The sequence below is a fragment of the Tupaia chinensis genome, unplaced genomic scaffold (genome assembly GCF_000334495.1).
Source record: "Tupaia chinensis unplaced genomic scaffold, TupChi_1.0 Scaffold000252_1, whole genome shotgun sequence".
In the NCBI taxonomy this organism is placed as follows: domain Eukaryota; kingdom Metazoa; phylum Chordata; class Mammalia; order Scandentia; family Tupaiidae; genus Tupaia; species Tupaia belangeri.
This window is the reverse complement of record NW_006159732.1, coordinates 6,368,682-6,384,554: the sequence shown is the minus strand read 5'-3', so window position 1 is coordinate 6,384,554 and position 15,873 is coordinate 6,368,682. Positions and strand designations below refer to the sequence as shown.

Below are 15,873 nucleotides of genomic sequence, written 5' to 3'. Positions count from 1 at the left end.
TTGCTGTATTTCTGAAATGATAAATTAATATTTTCCTTAAACCTATTACATGCATGCTTCTTTGTGATGATGCTTAACCAATGATGGGAAGATGCCATGTTGACAGCCGTCATTCCCATAGAAATTCTATCCTGAAGCTCAATGATTTGTAAATGTTTACAGTTTGGGTAATTCTACCCACAGCCTTAGTCATTGGAGCAGAGACAGGTACACAAAATTAAAATAATTTCCGGATAAAGAGAGTTTCTGTTTCATTAAAAAAAAAAAAAAACTATAAATAGTGAATGTTTCTTGGATTTTTAGAAAGTGTTCTAGTCTCTAGATTCTGTTACCAAGTCCTTAAGCAGGGTCTTTCTACAAAATGAAGATCTTCCACTATCTCCTCCATTTTCTCTGTTATGTGACCTTCATTCTACCAGGTAAATAGATATTTCTGGCATATTTGTAACATATCACTTCTAACTAGAAATAGAAATATTAGGTTAATGGGAAAATTCAGATTTTTAACAAAATATTATTATTCATTAAAAATTGTCAATTATATCAAACCTTGGTTACCCAGTTAGAGTATTATGAGACTACTATACCTACCTCATTTTCAAGATTGATATGAAAACAAATGATATGGTGATGATGAGATTCTTTACCTTTTTTGGACTTTTATTTTTCTTTTTAGATATTTAAATAATTGAGAGAACTGAAACTTATTAAATGTATTTATGGGATTCAAAAGTGAAGTCCTTATAGTTATTAGGATCCAGGAAATACAGTCATTCTGAGAACAATGATATGTATTTGTTAGAATATCACTAACAGAAAATATAAGATGATCTAATATATAGTCTAAGAATATGGTGGCTCAGGAAATACAAAAGGAATAAAAAGGCAAGTAAAAAAAGAGAACTTCAACATCCTTGTCAAATTAGTTGATGTATTAGTAAAGGAACTCATCAATGAGTTAATTCAAAAGAAACAATAACCATATGTATTAAAATATAACCCCAACTGGTCATTATATTATATTCTTGTATTGTACTCTTGAGAGGTTTAGCCAATAAGATAATCTAGACACTATAAAAATGGAGATAAAATCTGTATCTATATGTGCTCTACATTGGCCTGGAGAGTTGAAATGTCAAGAAGCGTCTTATGTTTCAGAAATAACACTGGATTCAAACTAAGATCTAGGTTTTATTACTAGCTTGTTACTCAATAGCTCTGTGAACTTTGTCACTTTGAAAATAAACTTGGTCAACATCCTTCGCAGAAAACAAAGAAGAAAACAAGCACAATTTATAATAACTACAATTTAAAAACAGACATTTCATATATAATTTTCTGCCTATTATATGCAGCTAAAAAGATGCATTAGGATGTAGTGAAATAATGCATTCAGTATTCATTCTAAAAACTCATAATTAGTCTACTAATTAAGGTGCTACTGTTTTCATTATCATAATTGCTACTGCTATAGTCATAATTTATAATAGAAGGAGCCAGAGAAAGTGAGGACCTCAAAGATCCTTGGGAAAGGCCTTGAGATGCACAGTGGTGGTGTGTCCATCAGTGGACACCTCATACTGAGTGCCTAAGGCCGCCAAGCACAAGTGCTAGATGCTGAGGAAACAAATAAAACAGAGAGTCTCTAGGCATACTTACTAACTAATCAAATGAACTCAGATGAAGCAATGAATTTATGATTATCTGGATTATCTTATTGGCTATACCTCTCAAGACTATAATATAAGAATATAATATAATGACCAGCTAGGGTTATATTTCAGTACATGTGTTTATTGTTTCTTTTCAATTAATTAATAAATTCATTGATTTACAAATACATCAACTAATTTGACAAGGATGTTGAGGTTCTCCTTCTTTACTTGCCTTTTATTCCTTTTTATTCATTTAAATAGCAAGACCCATGGGATTATAGTGATGGCAGAGAATTGGGGGAATGTCCTAAATTCTCTGCTGGGAGCTTTGAGATTTGAGGTAAGATACTTGTATTCGAACCTTGGGAAGTGAAAGGGAGAAAGGCAGGACAAGAAGTAAATATGAGAGTATGGCAAACACCACTTTATAATTTTCCAGCTATATATCCAGTCTGACCCTCCTAATATTCTGAGTTCATTGTTACTGCCTCTTTTCATAGAAGATGAAAATGACATTAAGGAGAAAAATTTTCAAGGTCACACCATTGTGTGTAATAATTGGAATACAGATACAGATTTTTCAGATCCTGGCATATTTATTCTTTTGACTTCAGTGTAAAGCTTCTTTAAGATGGAACTAAGGATAGAGAAAAGGTTGAAACAATAATTTGGCTAAAAGCAGCAAGGCCCCACAGAAAGGAAATTGCACTGCAGACATATGAGGTGTACAGATCGTCAGACTTGACGTTTACTGACCACTGCTGAAAGTTTGAAATAAGACTTTCAAGTGGCCAGTGGGTGTTGTGGTGGTTAAGGTGGCTGGACCCAGCCTGGCTGAATATTGTTCAAGTCCCAGACCCAGTTGCTTAAAACTCACACTGGTCACATGTGTGTATGTGCCCAAAATCCCAGGAGGAAAATAAAGAAGAGATTACATCACGACCGTTCCTCACTGGGGGTGATTTCTCACTTTCCTTCTCACTGTCTCTCTTTCTCTCTGTCTCTCTCTGGTGCGCACACATGCACTGAAGCAAAAACTTAAAAACAAACAAAATAACTGCTTGGTTTGAGTCTTGAACCAATGGCTTAAAAATCACTCTGGGTGCATGTATGTGCATGCCCCAAATCCCAAGAGAATGGAGACAAAGGAATTGTGGCATGGCCATACCAGTTTGGGGGTGATATCTCACCCCCTGCCCTCATCTCTCTCCAGTAAGCACAAGTGTCCTAGGCAAAAAATATATAAATAAATAAATACATAAATAAAGAAACAACATTAAAAAAAAGAAAAGGCTTCAAGATATTTGGTCAAAGAATAGTAACCACAGGCTTTATTTATTTATTTTTTCTTTTTACATCTAACACATACTAAATTGTAATGTCTTCTGCCACGGACAAGTTACTTTATTTTTTCTCTTTGATAAATCAAGAGAACAAAACGAATAATCAAGGTATCAGAATGGGTGGTTTTGAAGGAGCTCATAAAAATAGTACATATGAGTGTCATATGGCTGTTGGTAAACCCTAACATTCAAAAATAATTATGAAAGAAGTTTTCAATCTAAATGACACCTTATAAAGAGGAGTGCTTGGTCCAAACAAGGTAATATCATGCAGGAAAGATCATTCGTGGAAAATTGATTTAGCCTAGCACTGGCAGTAGTTAAAACATGAAGGAATCAGCAGTCTTTTCTGGGAGCTATAAACATAAAATAATACATAGAGGTAGTAGAAATAGAGCCCTATGATGGTTTACGGAGGAGTGAGCTCATCATTATGCAAATCAGAGTTCATACTAAGACCCGGGAGTCCTTCTTAGGAAGGAACGGTTCTCTTAATTATACAATGAATGGTAATGTAATTAATTTCATAAAGTTTGCAGATTTAAAGAGAAAATGCAAGCAAATTGTTTTTCATATTTTAAGAAATTACGGAAGAGAATAGAAGTGGAAGGGAAAAAAAGAAAAGGAGAGGAAGTAGTAAAGAAGGAGTCAACGGTCGTGTCCAGGTATAACCTATGTTTTGGTTTTTGTTTGTTTGTTTTTTGCAGAGAGAGATTTTTGCTATGGGGCACGTGCACTCACCAGAAGACAGAGAAAGACAGAGAGACAGAAAGCAAGAAATCACCCCCCAGAGGGGATGGCCACGCTGCAATCACTTCTCCGTTATCCTCTCAGGATTTTAGGCACACACGCACACGTGCCCAGCGTGAGTTTTAAGCTATTGGGTCCAGGACTCAAACCATGGTTGAGTATGTGTGAGTCCAGCAATATAATCATTATGCCATCTGCTGGTCCCAGGTGTAGTCAGTTTTTAAGATGTCTCGAAATGGCCATGGATATCAGATGAGAGAATCACAATGGCTTCGCTAATTTTTCTGAGTGATTAAAGAGAGACTGGCCTGAGAGAAGGAGAGATGTTCACCTGTGAGGAAATGTTGACGAGAAGACAGTATCAGTTCTGGGGTATGTTTTACAAGTTAAAAAAAAAAAGACTCAATCAGCAAGAAATTGTGGTTATTGGGAAATATGAGGAAAATTTTAAAAAAACTACAAAAATGTAGATAACACTGTAATAGTGAGGGATAATAATATAATTTACACAAAGAGAAAATAGAGCAAAACAAACAATACAAAGGTAAGATTAGGGAGGGTTTGAACATGAAGATTTATATCAAAGAAGAGGTCTCAAAGGATATTAGAAAATAGGACAAATAAAGCTCAATGGGCCAGCTGATGGCATGTTGTGAAGGGCAGCTGGATCCCACACAGAGTCTGCCGAATAGTTCATATCCCCAGCCCTGCAGCTTGAAAACACACCAGACGAATGCGCATATATTCCCAAACTCCTGAGAGGAGAATTGAGGAGAGGGATTTGTGGCGTGGCCATCTCCTTTGGGGGTGATTCCTCACTTTCCCTCTCCCTGTCTCTCTCTGATGAGCACACACACCCAATAGCAAAAATAAGAAAAAAGATAAAGTTCAAAAGATTAGATAAATAATAAATAAATTAAATAAATAAATAAATAAATAAATAAGATAAAACTCATGGAAGATAGCTATATTAATGTTTAAGGAGTGATTAATGCAGTTACATCAACATAGCTAAAAAAAATTAAGGCTAACATGTAGCAAAAATTTAACTCATGAAGTTAGAAAATCCAATAAACCCTCAATAAGAAGCATCAAATAAGACAAAGGCGGATATTAATAAAGTAGAAGATAGTCACTAGAGAAAATAAAATGGCTACATTTTTATTTTGAAAAGATTAATAAAATTAATAAAACTAACAAAACCATAGGGAAAAAAGAGCCAGGGCAAAAATAAACCCTATCGAAGATAATAGTACACGTGATACAGATATCAAAATGATCATATAAAAAAGTTATAAACAGCTTCAGGATAGTACATTAAAAATGTATATGTGAGGCTAGCAGGTGGCATGGTGGTTAAGGCAACTGGACTCCCACATAGCCAGCTATGGTACAAGTCCTGGATCCTCTCTGGGAGGTGATTTTTTTTCCCCCCCCCCCACACACACACCCATATTGTCTATCTCTGTTTCTTTCTGGTGAGCACACATACCCTAAAGCAAAAATCCTAAGGAGGGGGGACAAAAAAGATATATATTGGGAACCAGCAGTTAGCATAATGGCTATGCTGCTGGACTCCCCTGTAGTCCACCGTGGTTTGCGTCCCGGACCAGGTGGCTTAAAACTCATGCCAGACGCGTGTGCGTGCGTGCCCAAGATCCCAAGAGGAGAATGGAGGAGAAGGGATTGTGGCGTGACCATCCCCCCGGGGGGTGATTTCTCGCTTTCTGTCTCTCTGTCTCTCTCTGGCTGGTGAACACACGCGCCCTATAGCGAAAACCTCTCCAAAAAGAAAAAAAAGATATATATTAATAATAGGAAAATATATAGTATAATAAATCAAACCAAAAAATTAGAATATCTAACTGCTTGTAATCCATTAAGGGAATAGAATTTATAATAATTAAGCCTCTAAAAATACTCAGTCAAAATGATTTCACTGTTGAATTAAGGGAGAAATAAAACCAATTATATGGGGGTCAGCAGAAGGCATAAAAGTTTCATTGCTGGGACTCTAGCAGGGCGGACTGGTTCAGGTCCCAAACCCAGTAACTTAAAATTCATGCCAGGCATGTGTGTGTGGGTGCCCAAGATCCTGGGAGGAGAATGGAGGAGAAGGGACTGTGGTGTGGCCACATCCCCTGGGGGGTAATTTCTCACTTTCCCTCTCACTATCTCTGTTTCTGTCTCTCTCACACACACCCTAAGGCGAAAACCTCTACAAAATTAAAAAGATAATTATACATAATCTTTTTCAGAGAACAGAAAATTAAAAAATGCCTCCTACTCATTTTGCGAAGTAAGTTCTTGATATTAAAACTGACAAGGACATAATAGGAAAGATGACTGAACCCTAACCTCCTTCATGATTGCAAATGCAAAAATCCTCAAGAAAAAAAGAATAAAAGCTGGCATTAAAGTCCAACAATATAAGAAATTTGCTTTAATTCCTCAATTATCAGGTTAGTATAGCATTCTAAAATCAATTTTGTCACATGAACAGATTAGAGGATAAAGTTTATGTAATTAATCAGTAGATACTTTTTGGTAATATCCATTATTTTTTAAAAATTTGCTGAATTCACAGTGAATTTAATCCCCGCAACTAATAAAATGTATTTCAAAAAAAAATACATAAACCATTCTATTAAATGTAACAAAATTTAAAAATTTCCTTGACCTTGGAAATAAAATTTGAGTGCTTTGAATGACTAATTTCAATTAATGTTGCAAGAGTCCTAACCAGTGACCTAAAAAAGGAGTGTAAATTTTTTTAAGATGTGAATAGACAAAAAGACCATCATTGTTCAGCTTCCATGATGGTGCATGCAGGAAAAGCAAAAGTATCCTCAGTAAAGTTAAAGAATTAATAAGTAAATTTATCAAGATTGTTGGACACAAAAATAAATAGAAAAATCAATTAGGAGGGGTGTTTGAGCTGGTTGATAGGAAATACTAAGTGCTTCTCTCCCTGACAGCAAAGGAGTAAGACAACAATTAGATTAATACATTTGAGTGGAATATGTAACAAGAAACACTGGAACCACCACCCAAAGGTCTGAAGTTTTGTAAAGCACAGAGATTTGAGAGGGGCAGTAAAGAACCCAACTGGTGGTAATCAGAAGACACTCTCGATTTCTGGAAAAGGATGAGAGAGAAACCATCAACACCCTTTTTACCACCTTGGACAGTTCTAGCTGTCCATAAGCCCAGCTATTTGAAAGGTCCAGGCCTGATATAGACAGTCCCTAAAATCTACGTGATTGCATAACTTCAGGAAAGGATCTCTCCCAGAATAATCTTACTTTCCAAGACCCATGCTCCTGGAGACCTGCACCATTTGGAAACAAAACCCCTGCTATTATGGAATCTACACTTAAAACTGATGGCCTACATACGCATCTTGACTTTCTTGGAAACCCACCTAAAATCCACAAAGTCTGTGTAAGTAGTTGTAGCTGCGACTACAGGCAGACTGAACAGTAGAGTCATGATCACAGTACACAACCCAGTGCAGGATCATGAATTTCAAAACATAGTCAGACCAGCACAGCAGGAAGACTGCTCTGAGGAGCAGGTGAATGAACATGAGAGCCCCCACCTTACCTGGGCTCAAACCACAGTTGGAGCACATGGCTCCTACCCCTTAGGATGCCCTCCAGGTTCTCTGTTACTGGCATGTCCTGAACAGCAGACATTGCAGTTACAAATAAAAAATCCACAACAAAGTACAAATTAACTTCAATAGCTCATCAGCAGATTATATGCTGTGATCAAGTGGGTTTTGTCCTAAGGATGCAAGGATAGTTCAACATATACAAGTCCATTACTATGACATTCCATAGCAACAAAATTAAGGGTAAAAACATGATCATCTCTGGGACCAGCAGTTAGCATAATGGCTATGTCGCTGGACTCCCACGTAGTCGACCGCGGTTCGCATCCCGGACCCGGTGGCTTGAAACTCACGCCAGGCCCATGTGCGTGCGTGCCCAAGATCCCAAGAGGAGAACAGAGGAGAAAGGATTGCTGCGTGGCCATCCTCCGTGGGGTTGATTTCTCACTTTCGCTCTCTCTGTCTCTCTCTATCATGTCATCAAGTGCATATACTTTACAGCAAGAACCTAAAAAAAACAAGAAAGAAAGGAGGAAGTCAAATTATCCATTTGCAGATAACATGATTATATATATATATATTATATATCACATATGTATATTATATATAACTATACATTATATGTTATTTCAAAAACCTCTTAGAATTAATAAAATTAAAGGAAACATCATCAAAACAGAAATCAGTAGCATTTTAATACATCAATAATGATATAGTTAAAAAAAATAAAAAAGAAAACAAGGTCTAGCAGGTGGCAAGCAGGTGGCGTGGTGATTGATGTATGGGACACCCACATGGCTGACCAAAGTTTGAGTCCTAGACCTGGTAGCTTGCTTTTCACTTTCTCTTCTCTCTCTCTCTTTCTTTCTCTTTCTCTCTCGTGTGCACACATGCCCTATAACAAAATTTAAAAACAATAATACATCATTTTTAAAAAAGAAAAAAAAGCAATAAAAAATAACTTACAATAGTCACAGAAGAAATAAAATCCCTAGAAATAAGTTTAACTGAAAAGGTAAAATTCTCCATAATGAAAACTACGAAGCACTGATGAAAGATTTTGACAATACCAGAAAATGAAGACTTCCCATGTTCATGAACTGGAAGAATAAATAGTTTTAAAATGGGGTTACCAGATAGTACAGTGGTTAAGGTGCTGGATTCCTACATGATCAATAACAGTTCAAGTCCCAGATCTGGTGGTTTAAAAACCATGCTAAGGACATGTGTGTGCATGTCCAAAATCCCAAGAGAAAAGAGAAAAAGGGATTGTGGCATGGTCATTCCCTCTGGGGAGTGATTTTTCACTTTCCTTCTCACTGTCTCTTTCTCCTTCCAAGCACACTTAAATTTTTTTAGGCAGAAAAAATTCTAAAAATTTTAAAGAAAAAATAAAATGAATAATGAAACTAGGCCTATATTTCTCATCACATGAAAAGAAATTCAAAGTAGATTAAAAACTTAAACAAAAAAACCCTGAGCCTATGAAACTACTAAAAGAAAACACAGGGGAAACACTATATGATATCAGTCTAGGATAATAGTTTTTAAACAAAACTTCAAAGTTATAGGAAGCAAATGAAAAATAAACAAACAGGTTAAACCAAACCAAAAGGTTCTGCACCCTTTAGGAAAACAATCAACAGAGTGATAAAACAATCTACAAAGTAGAAGCAAACACTTGCAGATTATATATCTAGTGAAGGATTAATAAACAGAATATGCAAGGAACTCAATTAACTCACTGACAACAGAACAAATAACCCATTAAAAATGAGTTAATGGGGCTGTCGTGGTGGTTAAAGGTTCTGGACTCTCACATGGCTGACTGTGGTTGGAGTCCCGTACCTGGTGGCTTGATTATTGACTTTCCTCTCTCTCTCTCTTGCTCTGTCCCTCTCTGGTGAAATTATATATATATATATAATCATTTTAAATAAGCAAATGACCTAAATAAATAGTTCACAAATTAATACATAAAAATAGGCAAGAGACATAAAAAAGAAAAGCTCAGCATCACTATTCATTATGAAAATGTATATTCTGAGATATTCTCTCACCCGTTTGGACAGCTATTAAGAAAAAGACAAGAAATAGCAAATGCTGGCTAGAATGCCAAGAAAGAAAGACTCTTTTACACTGTTGGTGGGAATGTGAATTAGTCCAAAAATGAAGTAGTTCCTCAAAAATCTAAAATTAGTACTGCTTTATAATACAACAAACCCACTCCTATGCATATATCAAAAAAAGAAAGAATGAAAGGAAGAGTAAGAATCAGTATGTCATAATGATATCTGCACCTTAGTGTTTACTATAGCACTATTCACAACAGCCAAAATACCAAATCAATCTAAGTGTCCAACAGACTAATGGATAAAGAAAACACATATGTGTGTGTGTGTGTGTGTGTGTGTGTGTGTGTGTGTGTGTGTATTCCCTATACAGTGTCTCTAGATATGGTCTTGTCAGATTAGAATTTCTCTGAAACTGGGACCAGGAGTGAACATAATGGCTATGTCGCTGAACTCCCATGTAGCCGACCGCGGTTCAAGTCCCTAACCTGGTGGCTTAAACTCACACCGGGCGCATGTGCATGCATGCCCAAGATCCTGAGAGGAGAATGGAAGAGAAGGGATTGCGGCATGGCCATCCCTCCTGGGGAGTGATTTCTCGCTTTCTATCTCTCTGTCTCTCTCTGTCTTTCTGGAGAGCACACGCGCCCTATCTCAAGAACCTCTCCAAAAAAATTTAAAAAAAAAGAATTTCTCTATACCAAAAATTTGGCAATATTTACCAAAGACCTGGTAACTACAAATTATTACTTCTCCAGCTATAATACACTGAACTCTTTGTGAATGAGAAGTATGTATTATATTTCTTGGCAATAATTTTAGCATTATCATAGTGCCTGAAACATATTAGAACTCAAGAAATGTTTATTGGATCATTCTTTGTTGTAATGAAAAAAAAAATCCATTAGATTTCTATATATTAATGTCAAGAACAAAATACCAATCATAAAAGAATAACTCTAAGGAAAGATACATAGGATCCTTGATGCCCTTGAGGGTACCCATGTGAGGAGGCTTGCTCACTGCTGCTGAGGTGTGCCACACATCCGTCGCCTCCTACCTGCTGTCCGCCCTCAGAGGCAATAGCTTCCTCAGAGTCAAGGACTTCAAGAAGATCCTAGACAGCGTGGGCATCAAGACAGACCACAACCAGCTCAACAAGGTCATCAGTGAGCTGAACGGAAAGAACATGAAGGATGTCATTGCCCACGGCATTGGCAAGCTTGCAGCGTTCCCACTGGCGTGGCAGTGGCACTCTGCTGCCCTGGGCTCTGCAGCCCCTGCTGCTGGTTCTGCTTCTGCTGCAACTGAAGAGGAGAAAGTCGAGAAAGGGGAGTCTGGAAAGTCAAATGACGACATGGGATTTGGCTTATTTGATTAAACTCTTGCTCCTCTGTAAATAAAGCCTTTTTACATATTAAAAAAGGGGAAAAGAGAAAGATATAGATATCTTATATTCAGAGAGTTATAAAATACTATTATGAGATTAAAGAATTTCTAAGTTCAAGGAGGGATATGCCATATTAATTAATTGAAAAATTCATTGTTGTAAAGGTATCAATATTATCCAATTTAATCCATAGCATTAGCACATAATAAAAGGTATCATTTGTTTTGAGAAATAATACATAGTAATTCTGACATTAGTATACAGTAATTAAGGAGCCAGACCCATAGCCTAATAATTAAGAAAATCAGATCCTACATGGCCAATCACAGTTTTCTTCCCAACCCCAGGAGCTTCCAAAACACTCTGAGTGATTGTGCACGTGTGTGCCGAATCCTGACAAAATTGAAATGGAGAAAGCATTGAGACATGGCCATGCCCTTCTTGTGGGTGCTTCCTTCCTTCCGCTCCCTTTCTCTGTATTTCTGTCTCTCTCAAGTGCAAGTGCCCTATTGCAGTTGTTAGAAAAATAAAAGAGAGAGAGAGAGAACTGGAACAAAAAAAAGAAAGAAAAAAGAGAAAAAATAATAAGACATACTGTCAAGGAAAGAAGGAGGTGGGTTGATTTCCTCAACAAGACAATGTTATATAGAAAAGAAAATTATATAAATAGAGCAGAATACAAAATCTAGAAATAGAATCCATACTATAGACATCTAATTAATGATAAATATGGCATTGCAGAACAATATGACAAATACAATCTTTGATAAGTGGGGCTGGTTTTATTGCATAGTCATATGAGAAAAATAAATAAATTTAACCCCTAACATTTGCCATAGCCAAAACCCAATCCTAAACAAACAGTAGATGTAAACATGAAATAGAAAAAGATAAACCATACAAGTTAGCACAGGAGAATTTATTAATGATCATGGCTAAGGAATAATGTTTCTTAGTAAGTGTGAAACAACAGCACTGACTCATTTCTAATTAGGATATTTTTATAAATCAAAAACCTCATTGGCTGGTTATTAGTGATGGTGGTTAAGTTAGCTGGATCTCACATATCTGACTATGCAGTTTGAGTCCTGATCCCGTGACTTAGAAAGCATGCTGTGCACATGTGCATGCTTCCCCAAAATCCCAAGGGAAGAAATGCGGAAGAAGGAATTGCAACATGGCCATCCACCTTGGGGAGTGCTTTCTCACTTTCCTTGTCTCTCTTTTTTATTTCTCTCTCTCTCTGGTGACAGCACGTGGCCTATAGCAAAACTGAAAAAACAAAGCAACATCAACAACAACAAAAAGCTATTTGTGTAAAAAGACAAGCTCGACACTGAAAAAAATATTTGTAATGTATTTGACAAGCAAAAGGTACATAACCAGAATGTATAAATAATTCATGCAAAAAAAATATAAAAAAAGAGCAGGCACACAATAGAAATACGGGCAAAATGGACTACTTTCTAAAACAGGGATGCCTACAGTGTCAATAAACATAAGAAAGAATGAAATACCTCTTAGGAAACAGAAAAATGAACATTTTTATTATAAAATATAAGGTTAGAGGGACCAGCAGATGGCAAATGGTTATGTCATTGGACTTCCACATGGTCGACCGTGGTTCTAGTCCCATACCCAGTGACTTGAACTCATGCCATGTGCACACGTGTCTAAGATCCTGAGAGCAGAATGGAGGAGAAGGGATTGCAGCATGGCCATCCCCCTGCCAGAGGGTGTCCTCTCACCTTCTGTCTTTGTCTTTCTAGAGAGTGCACATGCCCTATAGCACAAAGTATCTCTCTTTTAAAAAATTAGATGTATGAATTATCATTATATTCCTATCAGAATACCAGGTTAAAAATATCAACCATTAATAAGATTTTAGAATGTCTGGAACTATCCTATAGTGCTGCTGGTCTATGTTATCACAAATAACATAGCTAGTTATATTGGCATTAGCTAGTAATATTGAAGCTGTACAAACACATTACCCTTATATCCTACTTTTGGAGATATGCCAACAGCAATACATGAACATGTGCCCCAGAGTCAAATACAAGAATATCCAAAAACTAGAAGTGACTTAAATGTTCATCAAGGGGTAGGACTAAATATAGTACATGTACAGGCCATGCCACAGTTCCTTCTCCTCCATTCTCCTGGGATTTTGGACATGTGTGCACATACATCCATATGATTTTCAAGCTGTCAGGAACTCCCACAGTCGGCCTTGTGGGAATCCAGTACCCTATTTACCACACCAACTATTGGCCCTTATGCTTAATTTTTAATTATACTCTTTGCTGAGCATTTGTGTTTGGATATTCTCAAATCTCATATATTAAAGGACCAGCAGTTGGCATAATGGCTATGTTGCTGGACTCCCACGTAGTCGACCGCGATTCGTGTCCCGGACCCGATGGCTTAAAACTCACTCCGGGTGCGTGTGCGTTTGTGCCCAAGATCCCGAGAGGAGAATGGAGGAGAAGGGATTGCGGCGTGGCCATCCCCCCGGGGGGTGATTTCTCTTTTTCTGTCTCTCTGTCTCTCTCTGTCTGGCGAGCGCATGCGCCCTACAGCAAAAACCTCTCCAAAAAAAAAGAGAAAAACCTCATATATTAAGAAACAAGTGTGGTATGTTACATATGCTTTTTCTATAATATATTTTGTTAGTCTAAGCTGTAAGCTGTTTCTATTTAAAAATCATTGTATATCCATGAAATATATCAGAGGAGATCTATAATTTGTGAAAATTTAGAATATCACAACATTAATTAAGAATTTAACACAAATCATTACAAGTCATGGAGAGAATATTTCAATAGTGTGGAATTTAATCATGTAGGTGGAATGAAGTTAGCTACCTATCTGAAAATTTTAATCAGTGTAAAGGAAAGAATATTATAACTAAAATCTTATAATGAAAAAGATTTATGAAGAATATTTTACTGTAAATGTGAAATAATTCATCAAAAATGGATAACATTTTAGTATATTCATATATGAAAAAATATGTTTTATGTTTTTTAAAATAAGTATGTATTTATATTGTAGTAAAGTTATATTTTTTCTTAGAGATTTTCACATGCGCTTGCTGGAAAGACAGAGACAGAGAGACAGAAAGTGAGAAATCATCCCCACAGGAAGTATGGCCACACAGCAATCTCTTCGCCTCCATTCTCCTCTCGGGATCTTGGGCACGCACACAAACATGTCCAGCATGAATTTAAGCTGCTGGGCCCAAGACTCGAACTACAGTTGAGTACGTGAGAGTCCAGCAACATAACCATTACACCATCTGCTGGTACCATGTAGTAAAACTATTAGCTAAAAACCACCACTAACAAAAGCAATTAAGAAAGAACAATTTGTGAAAAATATAACAGAAAAAGATGTTATTCATAGTATATAAGCAACTCTATGGATTCATTCAGATTTTTAAAATAATGATATTGCAAACATAATCAACAAAATTTATGAACAATTGGGTTTTTTTAAAATTATTCAACCAAAAAACACATTAAAATTACAATAAATATCATTTGGGAGCAGAAACTACATATATTGGTTGAAGCATAAATTAAAACCCTAATATCAATTTTTTTTGCTACTCTCCTGAAGCTCTAGCAGATAGATGAAATATTCATTTGTGTACAATAATTGTAAAATGACAAAACTTTATATATGACCTAATTTTTAAAAAAGTAGCTAAAAATCTGAATAATTTATCCCATAAGAAAACTTGCAGAAGTTCATAAAAAAATTAAAGTACATGTTTAATTTGGTGCAAAAATGTTTTAAATTCACACATAATTTTTTTCATAATACCCATTTTCCATGAACTTTTTGAAAAACTCTCATCTATAATTTCAAGGGAATATTATGGAGGTCTCCAAAAATCATGTATCTTGTTGAAAATAATAACATATGTCACAAAATTATACATATATATTAATATTTTTGGCATTTCCTAAAATTGGAAAAATGTATACAGAATACTTTTTGTAATCATAAAAATACATGTTTAAGGATCAGTAATTTCAGTTATTCTTCTTTTACTGTAGCCACATGTAGCTTGGTGGATCCTGATCGTTGCTCAAAACTTAAAGGTGTCTGTAGGAGAAACTGCCTTTTCAGAGAAAAGCAAATTGATGTATGTTTTTCACCACGTAAGATTTGCTGCATGGATAGGCTACCTGAAGATGATTAAGTATTTTGAAAAGGAAGACACACCTCTGAACAATGAAGTTGTATGTGCGCCAGTGCAGAGATTCAAAGGGATGTAACTAGAGCTTCTAAAATAAATAATAAAACACGTGAAACCAATATTGCTATCTTCCTTTCTAAGTGTTAAATGGAATGAAATAGTAACTTAATTTCTTTAAACTAGAAAATTTAATAGAAGGATATCTGGAACTAATTTTCTATCATACAAATATCATGTTTGCTTCAAATTTGAATTTTCCTATAGGACATAGGCACTCACGGGATGCGGGGGTGGGAGAAAGTGAGAAATTACCCCCCCAAGAAGGACTGGCCACACCACAACCCCTTCTCCTCCAGTCTCCTCTAAGGATTTTGGGCATGCACGCACACACACACCAGCATGATTTTCAAGCCACTGGGTCTGGGACAGCCAAAGTCTGTACAATGTAGGATAAGGACAGAAGTAGGAGGATCAGATTGAACTTTGAGAAGGAAAGATAGAAAAGTATAAAGAGCTCCAGGTTTTAAAATGTTGAATGCAACAAGAAATAAGGCAAATGACTCAAAATGTACATTAAAATTTTGAGAAAGGAAATTCTGGAAGGATGGTGACAGTAACAGTTGTTTAAAACAAAGTAAGAAAGTAACAAAACCACAGCCAGGGGGAAATTTTACCACAAGTTTGTCACATGAAATCTCCTCATAACAGACAAAAGAGTGGGAAAAAAATATTTTAAAAAGAAAGACAATAAAACAACCCACCATAGCCACAAGGTCTATGTGGAAGATGTCTTAGACGAAGGAATATAGGACTTCCAATGAGCCTTTGACTAAGAAA

General features: G+C 36.2%; 2 protein-coding genes across 2 annotated transcripts; both read left to right on the top strand.

The window, feature by feature from the left end:
* Window positions 1–322: 322 nt before the first annotated feature.
* DEFB114 (defensin beta 114) lies at window positions 323–15,048 on the top strand. Its single transcript, XM_027772078.1, is given in 2 exon segments — window positions 323–419; window positions 14,894–15,048. Coding segments are annotated over 2 exon segments (213 nt in total). The 5' UTR covers window positions 323–361.
* LOC102503078 (60S acidic ribosomal protein P2) lies at window positions 7,239–10,817 on the top strand. Its single transcript, XM_006149124.1, has 2 exons — window positions 7,239–7,476; window positions 10,450–10,817. Exons 1-2 carry the CDS (start codon window positions 7,239–7,241, stop codon window positions 10,815–10,817), a joined length of 606 nt encoding a protein of 201 aa, XP_006149186.1.
* Window positions 15,049–15,873: the final 825 nt, after the last annotated feature.